General features: G+C 44.8%; 1 protein-coding gene across 8 annotated transcripts in view; it reads left to right on the top strand.

The window, feature by feature from the left end:
* The window catches only part of CACNA1I (calcium voltage-gated channel subunit alpha1 I), a 164,612-nt gene that overhangs the window by 112,225 nt on the left and 29,668 nt on the right, over nucleotides 1-22,719 (top strand). For all 8 annotated transcript variants that reach the window (XR_010362403.1, XM_064420183.1, XM_064420179.1 and 5 more), the window contains 10 exons: nucleotides 1,654-1,969; nucleotides 2,602-2,694; nucleotides 8,466-8,769; nucleotides 10,133-10,527; nucleotides 17,526-17,677; nucleotides 18,275-18,460; nucleotides 19,137-19,254; nucleotides 19,717-19,872; nucleotides 20,357-20,447; nucleotides 22,370-22,572. Coding sequence is in view for 7 of the 8 variants with exons in the window: in XM_064420183.1 (XP_064276253.1) it covers nucleotides 1,654-1,969; nucleotides 2,602-2,694; nucleotides 8,466-8,769; nucleotides 10,133-10,527; nucleotides 17,526-17,677; nucleotides 18,275-18,460; nucleotides 19,137-19,254; nucleotides 19,717-19,872; nucleotides 20,357-20,447; nucleotides 22,370-22,572 (2,014 nt within the window). In the remaining variant the exon portion in view is untranslated. The remainder of the gene's footprint in view (nucleotides 1-1,653; nucleotides 1,970-2,601; nucleotides 2,695-8,465; nucleotides 8,770-10,132; nucleotides 10,528-17,525; nucleotides 17,678-18,274; nucleotides 18,461-19,136; nucleotides 19,255-19,716; nucleotides 19,873-20,356; nucleotides 20,448-22,369; nucleotides 22,573-22,719) is intronic.

Here is a 22,719-nt window from a genome sequence, read left to right as displayed (position 1 = left end):
GGGGAAGGAATAGAGGGCTGGAGGGAGAGGTGTCCCACAGCTGGATTAGTAGAAGGGAGAGCATCTGAAAACAAAGAATGGATGTTTGAATGGGACAAAAAACTCGTGAGGAAACATGGGAACAGTTCTGGCAAAGAGGGCCTGAAGCCACGCAGAGGTCAGTTAAAGGTATCTGAGGTTTGTTAGGGGGTTCAGGGGGAGTCTGCAGAGCACAGCTTTACTTCTCCCACAGGCAGTGGGGTGGAATAGCTCCTGCCTGCCATAAATTCTGCGATTACCCAGTTTCAGGGCACAGCTCTTCCTGTTGACTCTCTGGCTTTAGTAGATCTCAGGCTTTAAAAGGTTTTCTTAAAACCGTATGATAATCCCAGGCGTGCTATCAGTGTAGACTGCTTAAAGAAAACCTAGAGCTGTAGATCAGTTTAAACTGATTAAACAATTCTGAAGCTTTAGAGCATCTCAAACTGGGAAAAAAAGTGTGAAAATACAATGTGCAGAACAGCAGTGGAGTTGCAGAGTAGGAGCTGCTTAAAGCAGGCATTTCCTGTGTTTATTTATTCCTTGGGGAAGAACTACTGTTTAGGATGATTGTCCTTTATGTAAATCAGGAGTAGCACTTCTTTAATGAGTGCAATTACATCCACACAGGATTGATGTAACTGAGAAGTGAATTGGGGCCATAGCCTTCACAATGACAGATATTAGAAAATATTTGCCTGGCCATTACTAGGGAAATCAATTCTGAAGGTGCCCATGCACCAATGATGAGGATGAGTTACAACGTACCTTTGTAGTTTAGTTCTGCTTAGTTAACAATCAGAGCCTGTCTTTTTCTTTTTCATCAACACTGTCCTCTTCCAATGACACTTAGTGAAAAAGTCTGCATTTGCACAACGTGAAAGTTGTGCTTTGTAGCACTGTGAGGAATACACCAGATAGAGCTTAATCCTTTTTTTTTTTTCCTATCTGCACCTTTCACTTTTCTCATATTAGCTCATCTCCAGCTAGGCAAGCATAGATGATTTTAATTATTCATGCATTTGGAAGGTGCTTGCATTATTTGGAAAAAATACATGAACTTGTCATAGAACATTGCACCCATAATGCCAGCTGTCAAGAAGGAGTCAAAGTTAAGGTTAAGTCAATTTTATCTTTCTATTTCCGAATTTTAAAGCTTATCTGTGCAATGTTAATTATGCATGAACTGGATTTTTTTTTTAGAAGTACAGAAGGTTCACTACCAAATGTTATAAAACATGTCCATCAGCAGTTACATATATGAACATATTACAGGAAAGCCTGATGAACTTCCTTAATGTCATTGCATCTGATTTAGCTTTGATGTTAATGGGGAGAGTATCAGACTGCAAATCTCTGCGTTCCAGCTTTTTTTCATCTCCATGCAAGCGGATTGTGCAATTTGGCCTGGGGTGATCTGATGGCAGGAAAAGCTCTGAAAACTGGGGGCTCACCCTAGAAATTTGCTGGTTTTCAGGAGCCTGTCATTCCTCCCCTTCTCCTGAGTCAATAAACCTGGAAATCCCCTATCCAATGCAGTCCCTATGTCGGAATGGGGCCTCCCAGCCCCAGCAGTATCACTGATAGACAGGAAACTCTTTGTCACAGTAAATTTGACTGTGCTTTTTTTTGCAGACAAGGTGACATTGTCCTGCCCCCTTATTACCAACCAGAGGAAGATGATGAGATGCCCTTTATCTGCTCGCTGTCAGGAGACAATGGAATTATGGGCTGTCACGAAATACCCCCGCTGAAGGAGCGAGGCCATGAGTGTTGTTTGGACAAGGATGATTATTATTATTACAATTCAGTCCGGCAAGAGTTTAATGTCAGTGGCATGTGTGTGAACTGGAACCAGTACTACAACGTGTGCCGCACAGGCAACGCCAACCCGCACAAGGGTGCCATCAACTTCGACAACATCGGGTATGCCTGGATTGTGATATTTCAGGTAAGACTGGGTTAGCCTCCTTACAAGGCTCAAGCTTATATTTCTGTTTTTCAAACTCAGTCTTTCTGGGCTCCAGGGGTAGTTTCTGCAGGGTGTGACAGAGATGCAAATAAAGGGCCTTGTAACTCCCCTGGTGAGGCAGACAGTGCACACATGAACACGCTTGCCAAAATAAGCTCCACTCTTCAGGCTGACTTGTACCAGTTTCCCCTCCAGTCCAGACAGCTATAGTAAAGGAATCTTGGTTGGTTTTTTTTGTTTAATTCCCAGCACGTGTTGCAGATGGGAGCTAAAATCCATGTCCTTTTTCTTTTCCTCCGGCTGTACGTGGTGTCCAGTCCAAGGGGCACAGCAACCTGCTGCGGGTTTTCCCCTGCTGTGATCCAGGGAAATGAACTATTTTAATGAAATATTCCTACTGTGGACTAGAATGATCTCACAGGCTTTGACAGTGTGCCAGTGTCACCAAGCAGTACCATGCTGATTTCCCAAAATGGAAATTTGGCTTTGTTGAAATGAATTGTTGTTTCTCACCTTTCTTGGGTTGCAACCGTCCTGCCAGTATCTGCTTGTTATACACTGAGGAGTGAGCTCTGGAATACCCCTCCTGTTTCTCTTGTTTGTCTTTGCAGGTGATCACACTGGAAGGGTGGGTGGAGATCATGTACTATGTGATGGATGCCCATTCCTTCTACAATTTTATCTACTTTATCTTGTTGATAATCGTAAGTATAAGGTTTGATGAATGTCAGCAATGCAAGCTAAGAGCTGACAAAAAACAGGTCTTAGGTCAACATAGATACCAGGGAAGCAACTTCTAGAAATTTCAGAAATCCAGCTAATTGATTTTCACCAAGAGTCCGAGGCAAGATCACATATATAGTTGTCAGCCAAGTTATTAACCTTCACTCAAAAATATACTTAAGATTGATTTTTAAAGTTATAAGTGCCCAGTGCAGAATAATGTTCACACTGGCAGATATTCTTGCAAAGTAAATTCCCCAAACCAGTTGACTTAAAAGCCAATTCTTTCTCTGCTCTTCTGCTATACAGTTTAAGTTCTTGAGTAATTTTGGAGTCATGTTGATTGAGGAGCTTTTGGCAGCACCTGGATTTATCAGGTTGAGTCTGAGATTCACATTTTGTTAGACTCAGGGTCTGTCATGCTGAATTATTTCCTCACCATGAACAAAAAGGAGCTACTGCTCCAGAGGTGTTAGCAGTCCGAAATAAACTGGCTGTGTGAGATCCCTTGTGGATGATAGAAAGGAAAGAGAGGAGTGTGTCAGCAATGAGAACTTAATAAGCAGTTTATAAGCCCTGTGGATTTATACAAATGAAGTTTGAAGGTTGGTTTTCTGCAAGGATATTCATTATCAGCACTTGGGACGAGAGCTGAGAAGCATGGTGCCATTGCCTCCCCATTCCTCAGGCTTCCCTTGCATAAGTGCATTTTCTTAGAGGGAATATCCTGTTTCTAACAAGGAAGGATTTTGGTTTTTTATGAAGGCTCTTGCACATTGATCACCTGGGGGACCAAAGTCAAGAGTGAAATGGAAAGACAGGATGAATTATGAGAAGTATAAAATCTGTACATGGTAGATGCAGTTTAGTTTCAGGTCACTGAGTAAGGACCTCAGTGTGTATTTCCAAGGCCAACGTGCATTTGGATGAATGGACCTGGCCAGGACTTTGATCTTCATCCAACACTTGTCCTATGGGGCCATGCCCTTCAAGAAATAGGATCTCTAGAAGCAGTCACCCAGTAGCACTAACAGATTGACCTAGCACAGGATCTAGTTTACATTCAAGCTGGCATGCAATGACTTGAGATAAAGCAGACTTTAATCCATTTCTGTGAGAAATTCTGCAGCCTGCACATATGGAGGGTGGCTCAAAAGAAAAAAAATTATTGGCCCATTCAGATCAGAAAACTTAAAAAAATCTTACTATATCCTTGATTTCACCCTGCCTTACGGCCTTCTATTCTCACAAGGGAAAGACAAGGAGATAAAAACAGGAATATGATGTAGTCCCTGTGGGCTGAAGCATGAACCTGGACAGCAGAGGTGAAATATACCTTAAGGAATGTTGCTTTTACTTTGATGCTGGAGAGTCCCAAAGAGACAGTGCAGAGATGTGATTGCACAGGATGGGATGATGGGGGGGAGTTTCCACAGGCTCTGTTCTCAAGGGCAAACTGGACATCTACTGCTTTTTGGGAGTTCAGAAAATAGTAATTTCCCATGAATTTTTTTCATATACCCCACAATGGAATAGCTATTTAGTACCTACCTGCATTTTGACTTTGAGCAGCATGATCAGGATACCCCAATTTGTAGAATATGCAGAATATGTAGACACAGACTTTACTCCTTGTCCCACACCCCCAGTCTCTTCCAGAGCCTGGAAGGACTGTGCAGGATCATTGTTTAACCACTGGGGCACACATACTCAGTCTTTTGTAGGCCAGTTCCAGGAACTGCCCTTCCCCCCACATTTCAAACTACATAAATTCTGTCAGCGTATTTTTGGTTTCTGAGTATCCTTCTAGTGCTGGCTCACGTCATGTGGATTCACAGTGATTCAAACTGTGTCTCTGAATTTGCAGGCACTGAAAACCCTCAATTAAACACTCCACCTGAGATGTTACTGCAGAGTGTCATTGACATTTCTAGACACTCCCTCCTCATTTGCAGAAGCCATATAGGTTTATTTCTGTCAAACAGAGGAGAACATGAATCTCAGGTTACTTTGGGGACTGCTGAGAACAAAGGAATCATATGCTAGGTGGAATATATTCTTTACCTTTGGTGGAGTTAGGCCAAGGAAGTATTTAGCCTTCCTGCTACCTTCTTGGTGTATGAAGCATCTTTTGCAGCATATAGCAGCACCACCAAGTCTAGCTCGATATCATTTGTCTGCATTTTCTGTCTGAATCTTCATATAGAAATTATGATCCCTCTTTAAGTCTCATGAAGTATGACCCTTCCAGCCTTTATCCTTCCCTCCTTCTCCATGTTTGGAAGGCCTGGCTTTCTAAGCAGTCTTGTTCTGACAGTTGTACTTTAAGCCCTGACTCTTTGCTTTTACGCTCACATTCTAGCCTTGGCTCAGACTTACTCTTCTGGGGCTGGATCTCTGCAGCTTCTGTCTGGAGCTATGCTTTCATCCATGACTTCTTTCCTACCATGATATCTGCAAACCCCTACATGAGGGCATTACCTGCTACTGCTCATATGGCAGGAAGAAGGCTCCACCACCTGGATACACTCCCAGCACAGTCAGAAATCCTGCATAGATCTGTTTCTCTGAGGGGAAGGGTGCTGACTAACTGTGGCACTCAGTGGCCTCACAGAACAACCTGGGAAAAGCATTTTATGTGTTCAGCAGATTTTAAAATGCTTCCCCCTTGACCAGAGATCATGGATATGACATGAAGGAAGGAGTGCTTCCTGCTGTTGGCTCAGTGTTTCACTTGGGTTTTCCAGCTTGAGGTCCAGGTGTCTCTGACCCCTCTCCAGCTACTCGGCCACTGCTATGGTTCCTGGACTGGAGCAAGCTCTTCTGAGCTCTTACACTGGTATCTGCATTGCAGCACTCAGAGGCTCCTTGAAGGGCTCTGTGCTTACATGAATGGGCCTCAGAAGGCAAGCTGGATATCCAGGCATAGGCAGTAAAAGTAATTGACAAGTCAGGATCTGCAGCACTAGTCAGATTTTGTCAGATATTGCAGAGATGAGGCTTGAACTTTGGGCTGAATGAGGCCAGGATCTGCTTTATCAAAGCACACCTCAGTCTCAGGGCTGAACAGGACCCTGTGTTGGGACTCAGAAGCAAGGGTCTCCATCTGCTTCTCTCAAATGCTTTGACTCCATGTCTGACTCTCTCTGCTCAGCCAGCTGAGATGAATCACTCAATTAGAAGCCTTCTGGGACCCTTCCTGTCCTTCTCCTAGCTGGGAGGCAGTGCCCAGCTCAGCAGAGACTGAGAGTTTATGGACTTGCCTGTGGTTTTAAAGATTAATCAAGCTAATTTACTTTATGTTTGATGTGCTTTTGTGTTTGTCTAGCTAAAAGAATAAGGACTGGGGAGTAGTTCCCATACCCAGTCCTCTCGCTCCCCCCCCTTTTTGTTCATCTGGTGGGAGATGGCAGCAAATGGTGCCTGTGAGGACAGGGCTCAGGGATGTGAACCTGAACCCCTCTCCAGAGCCAACCCTAGACTGACAGTGCAGTCCTGGTGAGGGCATCTCAGCCCTCGGCTCTTCCTCTGGTGGCCTAGAGAGAAGGTGTTGCAGGCCCTAATTGCTTGTTGTTTGGGAGTTGTGGGAGGTTGCAGAGTATGGGGCGGTGTCACAAGTGGTGTTCCAGAAATGCTCACACAGCTGGTGTCCATCTCCCTGCCTTGCCTCACTCGGTGCCAGCTGAGGGACATAACCAAAAGAGAAAGCCCAGATGAGTATCATGCTGCTGAGGATTGTGCATTGGAGAAGAATTTGGATTCCAGTAATATGCTCATCAGTTAAAATAAAACATGCAAGACATCACAGACTAGGGAAAGTGTTGGGTGAAGGCAAAAGAATTGGAACGAGGCATTATTTCAATTTTTAAGGCTGCATGCTGAAGCTGAAGGAAAAATAGGCTGAAATATGGGGGAAGGAAAGAGAAGAGAAGGGTTCAGTGATGAAGGGAAACAGAATTAGAACAGCTTTGAAGGGTGCTGAGAGGAGGAGGGGGGGAAAAAAGCCCTTTATTTTGAGATACTTTATTGTCCTTATGTCGAATGTGGTTGGAAAGAGCTTCATGTTTCAAAGGGTTATTGAGATGCTAGCAGGGACATGTCCCCTTTGAACAAAGGGCACCTGTGTCCGAGAGAAAGGGTCACCAGAAGGGCAATCTGGTCAGGGGGGCAGTAAGGGCTATGAACTGAGGGAAAGGCTGCTTGGATAGGTAAAACAAGCTTTGAGGTACTTCCTGAAATAAACCTTTTTTCCATTCACAAGCACTGGGGTCAGTTTATCACCACCTTTGCCTGCTCTGTCCCCTTTGCTGGAAAGGCTTTACAGGAGAGGAGACGTGTGAAGACAAGGTCAGGACCGAATCCTGCTGTCTTTCAGAGCTGTTTGCTTGCAAAGGAGGGACAGTGAGGGGAGATGGGTCCTGTGGGGTTCATACAGGAGAAACTGGTGCCAGGGTGCCCCTTAGCAGGGATGCTCACAGGTCCAGGGGAAGCAGAAATCTTGGTGCTTAATCTCCTCCCAGGGGCTGCCCCGCGGTGTCTGTTTCAGAGCACTGCAGGTGGAGAGTCCTTGTTCTTAGTTTAGGCTCTGCATTTTATCAGTGCCCTATTGACACAGCACTGCAGGGAGTAGGCACCAATCAAGGTGTCATAGCTTTTGAAAACTATTTTGAATGTAGTTACTAGCCCTTTTATGTATGAAATTCTCATCATATTGAAGCCCAGGATTTATCCTCTATCTGTCTATCTATGGATAGATCTCCTGGTGGAAATTAATCTCTAATTTCGTGATATGTAACACAGGGTGAGTTTATTTTGCCTCTAGAACTCCCAGCACAAAGAAATGCTTGCTCCATTTTATAAATAGGAAAACTGGGGTTTAAAGGGAGCAGGCAAGCTTTAAATTAAGCCTGGTAGATATTTGGGCTTCTGTATGGAGAATAGGGAGAACTTGGGCATTTTGTTTGCTCTTTCTAAGAAATTGGGAGTATGTTTTTTACAGTTTTTGTGTTTGAAATGACAAGCCTATGTAGGCCTGAGGACAAGTTAAAGAAGAGCTAATATATGTCTGGTATCAGAAGAATAGAAAATAAGCAAGGAAGCTTGGCTTTAACAGACTACTCAGTGTCCTTCTAAAAAAGTACACGTTTTATTTGCAAAATCTTTTTTTATTTCAAAAGCTCACTCATTTCAAGAAAGCCCCATCTCCCTATATGGAGAATTAAGGTGCAAATGGTAGAAATCAATAACATGCCCCAAGTATACTAGTATGTCATTAAAATGATCTGAGAACACTGACATTTCTTCCAAGAGGTGGAGACTCTAAATGGCAGTGCATGATTTTTCCAGTCGTAAATTAATTAGCAGAGGAGAAATCAACCAAACTGGTTCTCTGTCTCCTACCTTCTATTTAACACAAAGAAGAGGGGAAAATAAAGTCCAGTTTTCATTGGATTTACCGTTTGTATGTAACTTATAAGTGATTGCTAAGGGTCCCAAAAGCTGTTGAAAGCTGGACCTATTTCCTGAATTTCAATGCATAGCTTTAAATTCTGCATGGAAATTATGTTGAGTGAGCTATCAGAACCAAGCTCATGCACTCCTGGCTTTCTCTGAAACCTCTCCTCCACATGCAGACTGATTCCTGCTCCTCTGTCTGCCTCCAGTCACTTCCCCTCCTCTCTCCCCTTACATTCCTTCTCCCACATGTTCTTTCTCATGCTGACATTGGTCCCTTCTCCTCCTTTGCTGCTAGGTGGGCTCCTTCTTCATGATCAACCTGTGCCTGGTGGTCATCGCCACGCAGTTCTCGGAGACCAAGCAGCGGGAGCACCAGCTGATGCAGGAGCAGAGGGCCCGGTACCTCTCCTCCAGCACCGTTGCCAGCTACATGGAGCCGGGAGACTGCTACGAGGAGATCTTCCAGTACGTCTGCCACATCCTGCGCAAGGCCAAGCGCCGCACCCTGGGGCTGTACAACAGCGTGCAGAGCTGGCGCCACGGCCACGAGCCCGGCCATGCCAAACCCGGCGGCAGCAGGAAAAGCCAGAGGCGCCACAGTAAGGATTGCCTGGGTAAAGCTGGAAATGCCAGTGGCAGAAATGTAGCTGGGACCATCTCCATGTGCCATCTTGCCAAAGGACCTGTGCCTATAAAGCACAGAATTAGAATTAACACTGGCCAATGAGCGTGGCACTGTGGCCAGCATGCCAGACCAGCAAGGTGGGGGTGACCAGCAAGAATGGGAATGGAACAGGGCTGACCAGCAGGGAGCATGGATAATCCAGATCTGAAACCCAGAGACCATAGAGAGATAAAGGCTTGTAAAGGGCTCCATGTCTGGTATAGCCAGGCGTTGATAGCAGTTTGGGAGAGAGAAGAATTAGGGGATACAACAAAGTGGGGCAAAGAATCTGGTGGCACAGCAGGTCTCCCAGAGCTCTCCTCCCAAAGTGAGTTGCTTCCAGACCTCAGGAGAGAGGCAAAGAGAGTTGTGTTGCAATAAGGTGTCGCCTGAACCTAAGGAGTGATGCTGAAGAAGTCTGGTTGATGTGCAAGGACAATGGAGACAATTTCTCTTGACGGCAGCACATGCTGTTGCGTAAAATTAGACGTGAGATATCATTTAAATTGGGTTCCTGGCTGGAAAAGTCACTGTAAAAATTATTTCATAGAGTTAGTATTAAGTGCCTGCTGATGCCTTTCCTAAGTTATGCTCCCATTAACAACCAAAAAGGCAGATTTTCCTTCAGCGTGTCTTGCATACTCAAACTTTCATTTTCTTTACTTGCTGGGAGAAAAGTTTCTGCAGGCTTCATGCACTGTGTTAATGAATTAATTGCTTTATTTCCCCCGGTGTCCATTTGATCTTCCAGGCCAAAATGGAGGATCAAGGAACACAAATTTAGATTTTTCTGGTTCATAGTGTACACTGCCAGGAGGAAGTGTTCCCATGTTACCTCTTCTGGCTTCTTGAGATGCTTTGCTAATGTAGTTTCTCTGATTTAGAGAGTTCAGTTCAGACTGGGGGTTCTCAGACCCCACTTGTAGCAGTTCAGGCCAAAAGCAGCTCTCATGACCACTTCTCCCCTCAGGTCCCACTTAACACAAGCTCGTGATTCTCAAGCTATGATTTCTGCATGAGACAAAGCAATTCTTTCTCTGATGGACATGCACCCCATTCAGTCTAATCAAAGGCAAGCTGAAGAGTACCGTGTGTTTTGGACACACAGCCTGTCAGCATAGAGCTCCCAATGGCAACAGCTTCCATTGCTGCCCTTGAGATGACGTGTCAGTGTTTAATCATCCCCACAGCTAAAAAGCCCAGTTACCCTGTCTAAATACCCAGAAGCCAAGCAGGTGTCCACTTTGAATGTCTTTTTCGTATCCTCCTTCTTTAAGCAGCACCATTTCTCTTTCCAGGGCTTTGCCAGCAGCACAACTCTCTTGGCTGCCCTCCTCAGGGCTTGGTCCAGCCCATTGCTGTGACAGCAACCTCCGATCCCACCAACTGCCCCCGATGCCACAGGGCAGAGCACGAGGCATCCAGAAGGCTCTCAGTCCTGGATAGCGCTGGCTCAGACCAGGAGGATGGAGGACCCAGTGAGGGGGAGGGCAGCCAAGAGGACCAGGGTGCTTCGGCGCTGGAGAAGGATGAGGAGCTGGAAGAAGGAGGACGGCTGAAGCTCTGCAGTGACATGTGGCGAGAAGTGAGGGTCAAGCTTCGAGTGATTGTGGACAGCAAGTATTTCAACCGTGGGATCATGATTGCAATCCTAGTGAACACCATCAGCATGGGCATTGAGCACCACGAACAGGTAAAGCACCTCAGGGCACAAGGTGGGCAGCGTGGACTCCCCGCTCCTGCTGGGGGTTATGGCCTTGCTAAGCAGCTGATGCATCTTGGTGGAGGCAGAGACTGAGCAATTTGGACCTCAGACTGCAGCACAGATGGTCCCAGCGTGACTTTGGAGAAAGCCTCAGGATCTTGCAGGGTCTCTTACTTTCTTGTACCTATACTTAATCGCCTTGTCTCTCTCTCCGTTTATTTTCCTCTTAGCTCTTTTCAGTCTCTCTCTTTTCCTCCTCCCTGGTCATTCGTCCCACTGTTTTTCTTTTTTACCTGTCTCCACATTCTGGCTGCTTCTCCCTCTGTCATCCTCGTCTCTTCCATCTTCCTCATCTCTCTCACTCATTTCTCTCTTCATTAGCTTACTGAATCCTTAATCTATGTGGTTAATTTAATGTGCCCTCTGGGGATGTCAGAGGCACTTCACCAGCATCTCAATTCAAATCCATCAGCTTGCTAGCCTTCCCAACTTAATTAAGAGATGTCTGAGCACATTCTATCTATACAAGAAGGCTAGGAAAGGCACCACCTCCAATCTCCAGTCATTCTGGGGGCTCAGGCTGCTTGAGCCTTTCCTTTGCCCTGAGAATAAGAAGTGATTGATAGGTCAGACACAAGCATCAGGTGTGGGCACAGGCTTGACTTTCACACCAGTAGTTTGCAGGCAGCTCTGAGTCAGCCGTACACTTTATCCTAATGGCAGACTTGTGAGATGAAGAGCAATTGTGTGCCCTCATTTTATAGCTGGGAGACAGAGCCTGTGTCTACACTGTGATGTGCAGTGCCAGCATCAGAGGGGGTTAAGCATGCTCATTGCCTTGTATCTGCATTGCTGGTTGGTAGCTCTGCTGCACTTTGCATTGAATAGTCCATGCTGTACATCCACATCTCAGATCTGTGCTGCCAGTCTGAATGTGACCAAGAGTCACTCCATGTGTCTGCCCAGATCACAAAATAAGAGATTGCTGACTGTATTGAAGCTCTGGAGCCAAGGTGAAGTCTGAGCACAGTCTCAGGCAGCAAAGAGACAGGCAGTGAGCCCAGTTCAAGCAAGGCACTCAGATTCCTGTGCTGTACCAGGATGAAGATACCTTCAGACCCACAGTATCTTAAATTCCCTGTTTGAGGCAACACAGTGTCTGAGGCAGTATTTGAAGCCTCAGATGTCTGGATCCCACCCACGTATCAAGCTTTAAACCAATTTTCAAAGCCCAGCTAGTTTCTGATACAAGGCTGTGACACCTTAATTTGATCCCAGAATTCAAAACTGCACTGGCTGCTTCAGTACCAGAAAAATACTGGCAGGAGCCCAGAAGAGAGGAGAATGAAGAAGACGCTGGAGGGGTTGACTCATGAAAATAGATAAAAAAGAGCAAAGTATTTATCACGTAGCAGAGAGATGACTAAGGGCTGGAGCCCAGGACAATTTGAAAACTGCCCACTGGTATTTTAAAGATGTGATCACTAAGCAGGGAGAGCCATTGTTCATCCTGGTTTAATGGACACAGCGTGAATAATAGTTTGACAGAAGAATACTTGAGCTGGAGATAGAGAATTCACTCTCATGTTCGGACTATTGTATGTGCAGATTTAAGCCCTTCTAGGATGCCTCTGCTGTGTTTGTGCAGCCTGCAGCACAGTAGGATCTGCCTCTGCAGCCTTGGGGTTTCTCATAGCAAGTTCTTAATGATAGTCCTTAAAATTGTACTATCACTTTTTATCCATAAGTAGTTGGGAAAAGCCTATGACCCTGCATGCTGTTTCCACCAGAAGAGCTGTCAGCCAAACTGATCATAACTGAAAAAGGTGGTGCAGCCTGATTATTCAAAATGTGTACTCAATTCTGTTATCCTGGCACAAGAAGACTAAAACATATTCAGACCATACCATGAATTTTGTGTTCTTTTCTGCCAGCAGTTAATTCAGAAGCACACAGACATTTATACCTCCCTTTGCTCTCCTCAAGTTTTTATCAGACCATGCCATCAGTACATCTTAGGCTGGTGCTTCATTGCCTACTTATTTCTCTATTCTTTCTCTTTTCCCTGTTGTCTTTTCTCCTAAAAGCACAAATTTTCACAGAACCAAGTCCAGCAAAGCCCCTCTGTCCACCAGGATCTGTGCTTTGCAGGGTGATGCCGTCCTATGATTGAAGAAGATTCTGTTGCTTCAGCTATTTCATCATGTGATGTCTTCTGACCCAGAGCTAATGCCCATGGAGACCTCTTGAGCTTTTATTTTTGGGTACATGGGCTATCACAAGCCTAGCCACTCTCTGGGGACATACCTGCCTGGGCAGCTCATGGCATGTGTGTCAGCAACTTGCCACTGCACTTTTTTATAGGCTGTTCACCAGCAAGCTGACCAAAGCACCCACAGCCATCAGGTGAGGCACAAATTTCAGGCTTATAAACACACAAACTCAGGGGACAGAGCACATGTGTGAGTGCTGCCCTGTCTTGACCAACAGACAGAAAGACATGAATTTAAACTGTTTGTTATAATTCAGGTGTTTAATATTCATGGTGGCTTTCTTCCAGGAGACTTAACTTCAGCAACTCAAATAACTTTACTCATATTCAAATGACCTTGGGATTTGGCTTCATTTGGCTTATTCATCCTGTCCTTCATCCAGTCCTGATTGTGTGGCCAAGGCAGCTTCCATCTGCATATATATTTCTTGTGAGGGAAATCAGTTCATTTTAGGAAAAAATGCATTTCTATGAGTCATTTTCAATCCATGATCTTATAACAAGATATCATTTGTAAATAGCTATGTTTATTTAAATCCATCAGTGTGCAATATACCATGTAATATTCCCAGTATTAGGCCTTTAGATATTGCTGAGACATTGCATAAGCCAAGACCCATCATTTCAAGCTTTGTCCTGCTTGAAATAGTTTTAGCAGTTCTTCAGATCTGCCTCTATTTGGAAATGTCTATTTTTAAAATCCAGTGTAGAAAATATTAGATTCTTGTGGCTGTCCAGAAGAATTCTTTTAAGAGGCTTATTCTTTTCTTAATATTCACAGTGGGTCTGGTGCTGCTGACTTTTCTCTCTTATTCAGCATGAGAATGAAAAGCTTGTCCCAGCTGAATCTCCCAGACTGCCTTTCTCATCATGTATTTCTTGAATGGCCTGTTGGATTCAAGCCTCTCTGCCATTAGCAGCCACTTTAGACAGCTGAGTGACTTGGTTTATCTTCTACAGTATCTACTTACAGCTTTCCTTCGTACATCAGATCAGTTCTTTATGAGGTCTCTGTGTGTGGATTAGATGATGATCCTCTGTTTCCTAACTAGACCCATCCTGTGGATCAGTACCCTCATATCCTTTAGCCTGTGTGATTTCACCTTATACCAGCATTTATTGCATTCACAAGTTCATCTTTTACAGTTATTGCTTCTCTTTTTGTTATTTGCTCCTTGTCAGAAACATTCAGCAAATGTCCAAGCCAGCTGACGTTTAGTGAGGATGGAACAGTCTCCCTGGAGTGGTAGATGAAACCACAGTACCTCAGCCTTGTAGAATCAGAGTATAAAAATAATGTAATCCTGCATTGGTTGGGGGGGAGGGGGGATTAAATTTATGTGAAATTTGGTATGTTCCATAGCTGATTTTTATGGCTCTTCTAATTATTGCCAAGTGACTTTGAGAGTAAAAATAGACAGGCTGGAAAGATGTCTTTATGAAATATTTCTTTTTTGTGATCTCATCACAGAGGCAGTGATGTGTAGGTTCAGTAGGGCTGGTCTGCATAGGTCACATTAATTACTCTTCAGTTTCTAGACAGTTGCAAATTTACTCCTGGTTAGGAGAAACTTTTCCTGTGGGGGCTTCATGGTGATCTGTATTTTCTTTGCCTTTCCTGTGATGCAGGAGTTTTTGTCTCCTGCCAGATAATGGACTAATTATATTTTCAGTCAAATCCAGCAAAAGAGCTCAAAAGTTAGTAAGAAATTGAAAGGGAGAAAAAAGCTGAGCTGCTGCCCTCTATTGCCCCAGTTCTAGTTTCTGATCATGGGACAGGAGTGCTGAAGTAAATCTGAATAATATATTTTGCTCTCAGTATTTGATTTACATTGTTAGAGATGGAGGACATTATTCCACAAAGATATGAATTAGATTGTTTCATGAACTGGGAAAGAGATCCATATAGGATAGATTAACCATTCTGGTTAAAATACTGTGTCTGGACATGCTTGCCCCCTGGGATCTCTTCCCCTTCAAACCACCCTCCTTACCCCCATGCTCAGCTCCCATAATTATGCTCAAGTTTCACTTCCAGAGTGATGGGTTAATCAGTCTGTCCTGTCTTGGCAATGTGTCCTGTCTTGGCTCGTGGGGAGATTTCTGGTGTTCCTTTCTTTTTCTTGGACTAAAGTAGCCTTGAGCTCAGTTCTTTCCTTGGGGATTCTTCAATTTACAGTTTCTGGGTGAACCTGGGAGGAGGAAGGGTTTAGATGCTGAATGCCTGAATGCTGTCTGTGGGAGCCTGGGGGGACCTCACAACTGAGAAACATTCACTGTGTTGGAGAACCCATGTGTTGGTAGGAAGAAAAGGAGAGAAGCAGTTTTCCTCTTTGCTTGTTCACTGCATCGAGTTCACACTTCCCTGGCCATAGAAGGGACCCCTGCACCAGCCTCATTGTCACTCCCAGCCACACTGCCCTAGGAACAAGGACATCACCACACAGGACACAGCCCCTGGTGAGCCCCACCCTGCAGCCTCGGCCCCCAGCTGACAGCTCTTTGCACTCTGCCAAGTTAGCTCCATCTCCAGAAACGGCTGCACTGCTGGGTCCGCCTTAGTGCCTCTCCATCTGGCTCCTCTTTATCAGCTCTTTTTTCCCTGAGTTCATTTCTTTTGTGTTGCTCTTTCTTTCCCAGCATTTACTTCTTTGCTACACTATTTAAAACAACTCTTTCTTTCATTCTCTACTTTCATTTCTACTTTTCATTCTCTACTTCTTGTGGATGCTAGTGAGTTTAATTTTTTTCCAGCTTTGTTTTTTGATTTCTGTTTTTCTGCTTTTATCTCTGTTTATTCCTTCTTTCTGTCTTTCTTTCTCTGCCTAGTCTTTCCTGTCCCTCTGTCTAGCAAGGATGCTTTGCTGGGGCTGATTGATGCTCCATTAGAAATAGATTAACAGGTGAGGATTGACTAGAGAAACAGATGTCAAGGAGGGAAGGAGAGACAGAGGAACAGGTGACCTTTTCCACAAGCAAGATGCAAGCATGATTTTTCAAAAATCAGTTGCTCCCTACAAGAGCACGGAAGAATGTATGGAAAGCAGAAAGGAGGAGAAGCCGCCATCATAACCCGTTGCTTTTTTGCATTGCTTATTTTCACTGACATAATGGTTTGATTCAGATTGAAACTGGCATCTCAGTTTAACATATAGACCTCATGTTCTCAGCAACTGTTACTGCTGGGTCTTGGTGAAGTGATCTTCATCTCTCCCTTCCCACATGCACTTGCTCATTCCTTCTCTCTCTTCTCTTATCTCCACTCCTTTCTCTGTCATTTTCAGGGTGGTTTTCAGATGTAACTATGGATGGAAATTGATCCATCTCCACTTTTTTTCATTTTAAAGACATGGACTATTTTAATAAAAAGCTGCAATGAGGAGTGCAAGAAATTAACAAATGTCATGAGAAGCCAGAGATGTGAGGAGCAATTTCCAGGTCAGTTGTTCACCTGGAAGGATCTTGGCCCCTGGAGGCCTCAGAGCAGGGGTTAAAGCAGACCCCAGCTTCAGGCAGAAAGCCAGAACCAGAACTGCATTCCTCCCTCTCTTCCCTTTCCACCAGCTGTATAGGGAACAGGCATAGCCAATGCAAAGGCCACCCTTCAGCAAAACAGCAATTTTGCAGACCATGGGGAGAGACCATGACTTCCCTTCTTTGTGGGCACTAATATTGATTTAATGCTAAAAATATTGGCTCTGACCTGCAGGGACTCACTTTTCGTTTCCACAGTGCCAGGAATGCCTGTCCTCTCTTGCTGTCTGCAGCAGACATTTGCAGTTTTCTTGTTACCATCCATTTTATGTGATGCTTAAAAGAATGGCTTGGTGGTCAGGCACAGCTCAGACCAATGCAAAGGAAGATGTACCCTCTTTATGTTTCAAAAGTCATCTTGTGTCATTCTTGGATTTTTCACCTTGTGCATTTGTCTTTCTCCTCTTCCTGTTCATTTTTCTGTATTCTTCACCCAGTTCTTCTTTCCCTGTCCTTTACAGATAGGCTTTAGCAGTGTGGTCCTCCTTGCTGCTGTCTTGTCTAGTTTGATAGTTTCTTCAGTAATTATTGAGACCACTCTGAGGATAGAATAAGAGTGATGGAGCAAAACCAGGAAACTAATGCATACAAGGGTTTGGTGGGGAAAGGGGAGGAGAAAAATGGAGAAGTGGAAAAATAGAGGGGAAAGGGGCAGATTGGTGCAGTAATATTTAGAGGAGGAAGGGAAACTGCTTTCCAGTCAATTAAATGTTTTCCAAATTTTCAAGAGGGAAAAAAAAAAAGAAGCCAGCTACCTGTGGAAACCTCAGAAGAAGAAATTATTGAAGGAAGAGGTTGACTGCAAATCAGCAGAAATACTTCAAGAAATACTCAAGTTCTTTGCCCAAAACAAAGCATCCTTTAACCAGGGGAACGGGATCTGAGGTGGGAAGTAGGAGATTCTTGGTCAGCCTTGGCTGTGTGAATGGCTGTGAGGCTCCTGATTGCCTCTAGTGAAAAAAAAAAAGAAAAAAAAATTGTTAGGGATCTAATCTATGATGAAGGTAGCAAATCTGCAAAGGAATTGGAGTGCAAGTGTTGCCATCCAGCTCCACTCTAGTCTCACCCATGGAAATTTACAACTCCCTACCAACCCCGTTCCTTGGGAAGGGTAACAGTGTATTTCTCATAATTATAGGGCTCTTTCAGTTCTGACTCTCTGAATTTGCATTCTCTCTAGCCAGAGGAGTTGACCAACATCTTGGAGATCAGCAATGTTGTCTTTACAAGCATGTTTGCCCTGGAGATGATATTGAAGCTTGCTGCTTTTGGTCTCTTTGATTACCTTCGCAACCCCTACAACATCTTTGACAGTATCATCGTCATCATCAGGTGACAAGGGCCTTGGGGATCAGCTGAAATACACACAGAAAAGAGTACCACAGAGCTTGCAGAGTATTTAAAAAAATATTTAGCAGCTACACTGAGGGGAGCTGGGCTGATGCACAAGGCCAAGGATTGGGAGACCAAGATGTCTTTTCCCAATGCTTGGTGTTGGTGCTATGTAAACCACGCAGCATTTCTGTCACTCAGTTCTCTCCTCTGGAGGCAGTTGCAATTGTTGCCTTGTTAAGTTCACAACTAACGTTAGTTGGGAAATATTTTGAAAATGCAAAATTGAAGATGTTGCAAAGGTTTAAAATGTCATAGAAGAACTTGTCTTGCTGAAATTTGATGCTGCAAGCCTTTCTTCATTCCTGCAACATGTACTGCCACGTGCATGCTCTTAAGGCATAAATGCAGCTTTCAACATACAAGGATAAGCCTGTAGTTCATACTTTTGCCTTGCTCAGACAGATTTTCTCTCTCACCCCTTTGTACTGCCAATGCCAAAGTGAAGACTTAGCATTGTTATTCCTTGTTTTCTTCTGTTTCTTCACTTGTATTTTGTTTTGTCCCTCGTATTTGCCGCGCCTCTCTGGGCCACAGCATCTGGGAGATCATTGGCCAGGCAGACGGGGGCCTCTCTGTGCTGAGGACGTTCCGCCTCCTCCGGGTGCTGAAGCTGGTGCGTTTCATGCCAGCGCTGCGCCGCCAGCTCGTGGTGCTGATGAAGACTATGGACAACGTAGCCACCTTCTGCATGCTCCTCATGCTCTTCATCTTCATATTCAGGTGAGCAGGCAGCCAGCTCACAGTGTGCTGGAGTGGATCTGTGTGGCTCATAGGGACAGCAGCTTCAGAGCATGACTGCATAACTCATCTTGCCCATTGCTCCAGGCCAAGACAGTACTGACAAATATTTATGTTTTCATAAGGGCTGAACTTGCTCCTGCCTTAAATTGGATTCAGCAGCTGAGGATTTTGGCCTGGATGGGGTGGTAAAATACTGCCAGCAAATGAGACATTGAGCATAATGTCCCATTGCAGGATAGGTGAAGTCTCCTGCTAATGAGGACTAGCTACAGGAACAGTTCAGTCTGGAGGCTGATTCTGGCAGAAGAGCAGCAGGAAGCAACTGAGAAAGTTTGTCTGTGCATGCTATGGATGCCCCAATAGCAAGATGAAGACATATGAGAGCAAAAAGGGCAATAGAAAGGACAGATCTGACTGAGAGGTTGGAGGAAATATATGAGCTCTGAGTCAGAAGAGATGGAAAGCAAATTTTTTTGTGACCTACTGGGTTGCAATATGTAGTTCCTTCTTCACAGATAGCTCCCAGTGGTCTGATTGTGTTGCTGTACCCCTTGCTGCTGTGATGTTGCATTAGATTTTCATGAGAAGAGAATTACTCTGGTGAGTTCATTGTGGTGGCCGAAATATTTATATTTGACATCATCTTGTTCCAAAGCATCCTGGGAATGCACATCTTTGGTTGCAAGTTCAGCCTCAGGACAGACACAGGAGATACGGTTCCTGACCGGAAGAATTTTGACTCACTGCTGTGGGCCATCGTCACCGTCTTCCAGGTGAGCCCACTTTGCTCTCTATGGGTGGGTCAGGGCAAAGTGAAGAGGATCATGAGATGCTTTTTCCTCACTGAGGAACACTGCAGTGACTCCTGACAGCACAAAAGGTTGTGGAGGAAGAACAATTGCATATTGGAACCAAACGACTGGTGTATATCTCAAACAGGGCACCTTCCTCCTTCCTAGGAGACGATGTGCAAAGGTCACTCCTGTTGTGGCAACTCCCAGCTTTAACACGCTCACTTCAGCACATGACTGTCCTAATGGTTGTTCTTGTTTCTTCTTGCTCAGCTAAGGTTTTTGGTGCAGTGCCACAGCTGGACAGTGACAGTGGGTATGTGTTAATGGGGAAGTTCAGAGGCCTGGTCTGGTCTGGATGTGTATTCTTTGACTGTCCTTTTCTGGGAATACGCTTCATGTTCTTCCTTCAATATTTTCTGACTTTCTCACCCTTTTTTGCAGATCCTAACCCAGGAGGACTGGAATGTTGTACTCTATAATGGCATGGCCTCCACCTCACCGTGGGCTTCCCTCTACTTTGTGGCTCTCATGACATTTGGCAATTATGTACTCTTCAATCTTCTGGTGGCCATTCTTGTGGAGGGATTCCAGGCTGAGGTGAGGAGCTGACACCAAGACTTCATCAGGAAGAGGAAGAGAGGTGCTAAAAAGGGATCCTTTGTGACACTTCGAGCATACTGGACTGGAGGCCTTACAAAGTATCACCCCTCTTTAATTTCACTCATGAAATAACCCTTGTTAGGGTAGTATTCAGTTAAGCAAAAGAAAAAAACCCAGTGTTAATTCTTGCAAGGAAAGAGGATCTCCAGAACAGGATTCACAGTTTCTCTTCTGTGTAACACAACAGAACCTGCTTTAGGGTGAGCCCTTTACCCATACAAAAGCAGCAGTGCATTCATACAGTGGATTCAGCAGCTGAGGATTTTGGCCTGGATGGGGCCAAATCACAGAAGACTCTTTCCAGTGATGACACTGGATGCCTGACTGCCAAGGACAATTTTGCAGTTGTTCCAGAAATGAAAGGCAAAAACAAATTATTTTTTCTGTTTGAGTTCCCAACTTCTAAATTTGTGTGTTCCAGGGTGATGCTAACCGGTCATACTCAGATGAAGATCAGAGTTCTTCAAACATGGAGGAATTTGATCAGTTCCAAGAGGTCCAGGAAGGCTCAGGTATGATAACTCAAACAGTCTTATTTGCTTGGGTCCTGCTGCTGTTTGGTGAGAAATCTAAAAGCAGATTCTGCAGAAAATTTACTCCCACTTCTGAGAACTTGCCAGTTTTAATTTTGAACTTTATGCCAGTTTGTGATGTTATTTGTGGAAAAGCAGAGACATGTTGGCATCCTGAGGAATGTGGTAGCTAAGTGGAACAGTTCTTGAATGACCTCCAGAACAGCAACTGGAAGTGAGAAGTGAGGCTGTCTCTGGCTGTCTTCAGGGTCACTATTTCAGGAACATTGTATCCAAATCTGAAACCCACATTTGGAGAGGAGATACCAAGATGGTAAAAAGGACTCAGGCAAATCTGGAAGCCTTGCCTCATAGTGAGAGACTAATGAAGCTTAGAGAAATCAGGAAAGTTACTTGACAAGAGTGAGCTCTGTAGTTGTAGACCAGAAGGAGGGGGTTGTGGTGGTAGATAGCTCTTTAATTGAGCAGAAAAAAGCATAATGAGATTGGAAAGGTCGAAAATTCAAGCTAGACAAATTCAGGCTGAAAAAACCCCATATATTTTCAAGAAGAGATAATTAACAGTGGGAACAACCTGAGTAGAAACCGCCTGGTAAGGTCTCTATCCCTCAAAGACTGAAAGTCTTTCTACAAGAGGTATTATACTCCAAACAGGACTTGGAGGCAGGGAGCAGTGAGAGCAGCTTGCTCTGCAATGGATGCTGAGCCAGGAGTTGAAGGGGACAGAGAGCCAAGCAGGAGGGCAGGGGCCACGCTGCACACTCTTGCACAAGGTGAGCAGAGCAGGTCCACTGACTCTAGTAAGAGTCTGCCAATGGTTTGGTAATTACCAGGCAAACCCACAGTGGTGAGGAAGGTCTAAGGTAAAGCCAAGTAAGTCCTGTCAGCAAGAGGATCAGGATCAGCAAGGTGCAAGGACAGGCACAAACATACCCACAGCACAACTCAGACAAGCACCACAGGCACATTTCTGAGCATAAATGCAGCTCCCTCAGCAGGGAGTTTGGCTCGCAGTTTTTCCCGCAACTTAGCTCTTTTCAAAGCAGTCCTATTCTGTTACATGGCTGCACCATATCAGAGCTTATGCTGAATGCAGGCAGTCAAACCCCTGAGATGGCAGAGGAGGAAGAGGTTACAGAGGTGTTAGTGGACTCATGGCTGTCTGTCATGCAGACGTGGATAGGTGACCTTCATTATGCAATAAGTCAAACAAAAATGATTGCTCCAGTCCTTTCAGGCATTAAAACTCAATACCCTGTCCTTTCCATGCATCTCAAAAAATGCTGATGGTCATCTGCAGGACTTAAGATTTCCCTCAAAAGTGTCCTAGATCTTAAAGGACAAGGATCAGTCATTTGAAGAAGGGCAGTGTAGTAGGATAGACTGGGATGCAGTTTTTGTGTGCAGTATGAGTGCAGGAATTTTAAGGTGACCTTAGTACATGGATGGCTGTGGCTATGCCTACATCTTAGTCTCTTGCCCAGTGTTTCAGCCTAACTGCTTTAAGTAGCCAATCTGACAGCTGGTGGAATTTTTTCAGACCTGAAGACACTGGTGTCTGCTTTTGGCATGCAGAAGCACGCTCTTGTTCCTCTGTTCCCCTTCATGCTCTGCCTGTCAGTCTGAGGCTGCCTGGCCACCACTCTGCTCGTCTGTCTGTCCCCAGGGAAAGACATGGTTGGTTTTGGAGGCTGAGGAAATGACTTTAAAGCCTTCCCAGCTTGCACTGCCTTTGTCACCACACCCTAATCAGAGAAATTGATAGTGATTGGTGCTAAAGGGCTAGCAATCTGTTAGCTGCTGTTAACATGCTAAATGGCTTAAGCATCAAAACAGTCACTGGATAGTGAGGAACCCAACTTCTTCTTTCCTCATTCTTCTTTCTGCATCTTTCCACTTAGATCCCAAGCTCTGTGCAATTCCTGTGACACCTAATGGGCACCTGGACCCATCCTTGCCTTCTTCCAACCCACCAGTGGCTTCTGGGGGGGTCACCAACTCTTCACGCAACTCACTGCAACTTGACCAGATCCGTGTTGCTGTTGGCTCCCGGAAGAGCAGTGTGATGTCCCTGGGGAGAATGACTTACGACCAGCGGTCCTTGGTGAGTGAGGGAGTAGAAATGTGTGTCATACCCTGCCTTTGAAGGCCAAGCACTTTGTTGGTTTTCTGCCCTCATCTGGGGATTTCTGGGAAGGATTGCCCTGCTGCTGTAGGCTTCTGACACAACTCCATTGCCTGTCTTTAGAAT

This window comes from Passer domesticus, chromosome 5 (genome assembly GCF_036417665.1).
Source record: "Passer domesticus isolate bPasDom1 chromosome 5, bPasDom1.hap1, whole genome shotgun sequence".
Classification (NCBI taxonomy): domain Eukaryota; kingdom Metazoa; phylum Chordata; class Aves; order Passeriformes; family Passeridae; genus Passer; species Passer domesticus.
The sequence above is the reverse complement of the archived record's forward strand: the minus strand, read 5'-3'. Positions and strand labels throughout refer to the sequence as shown.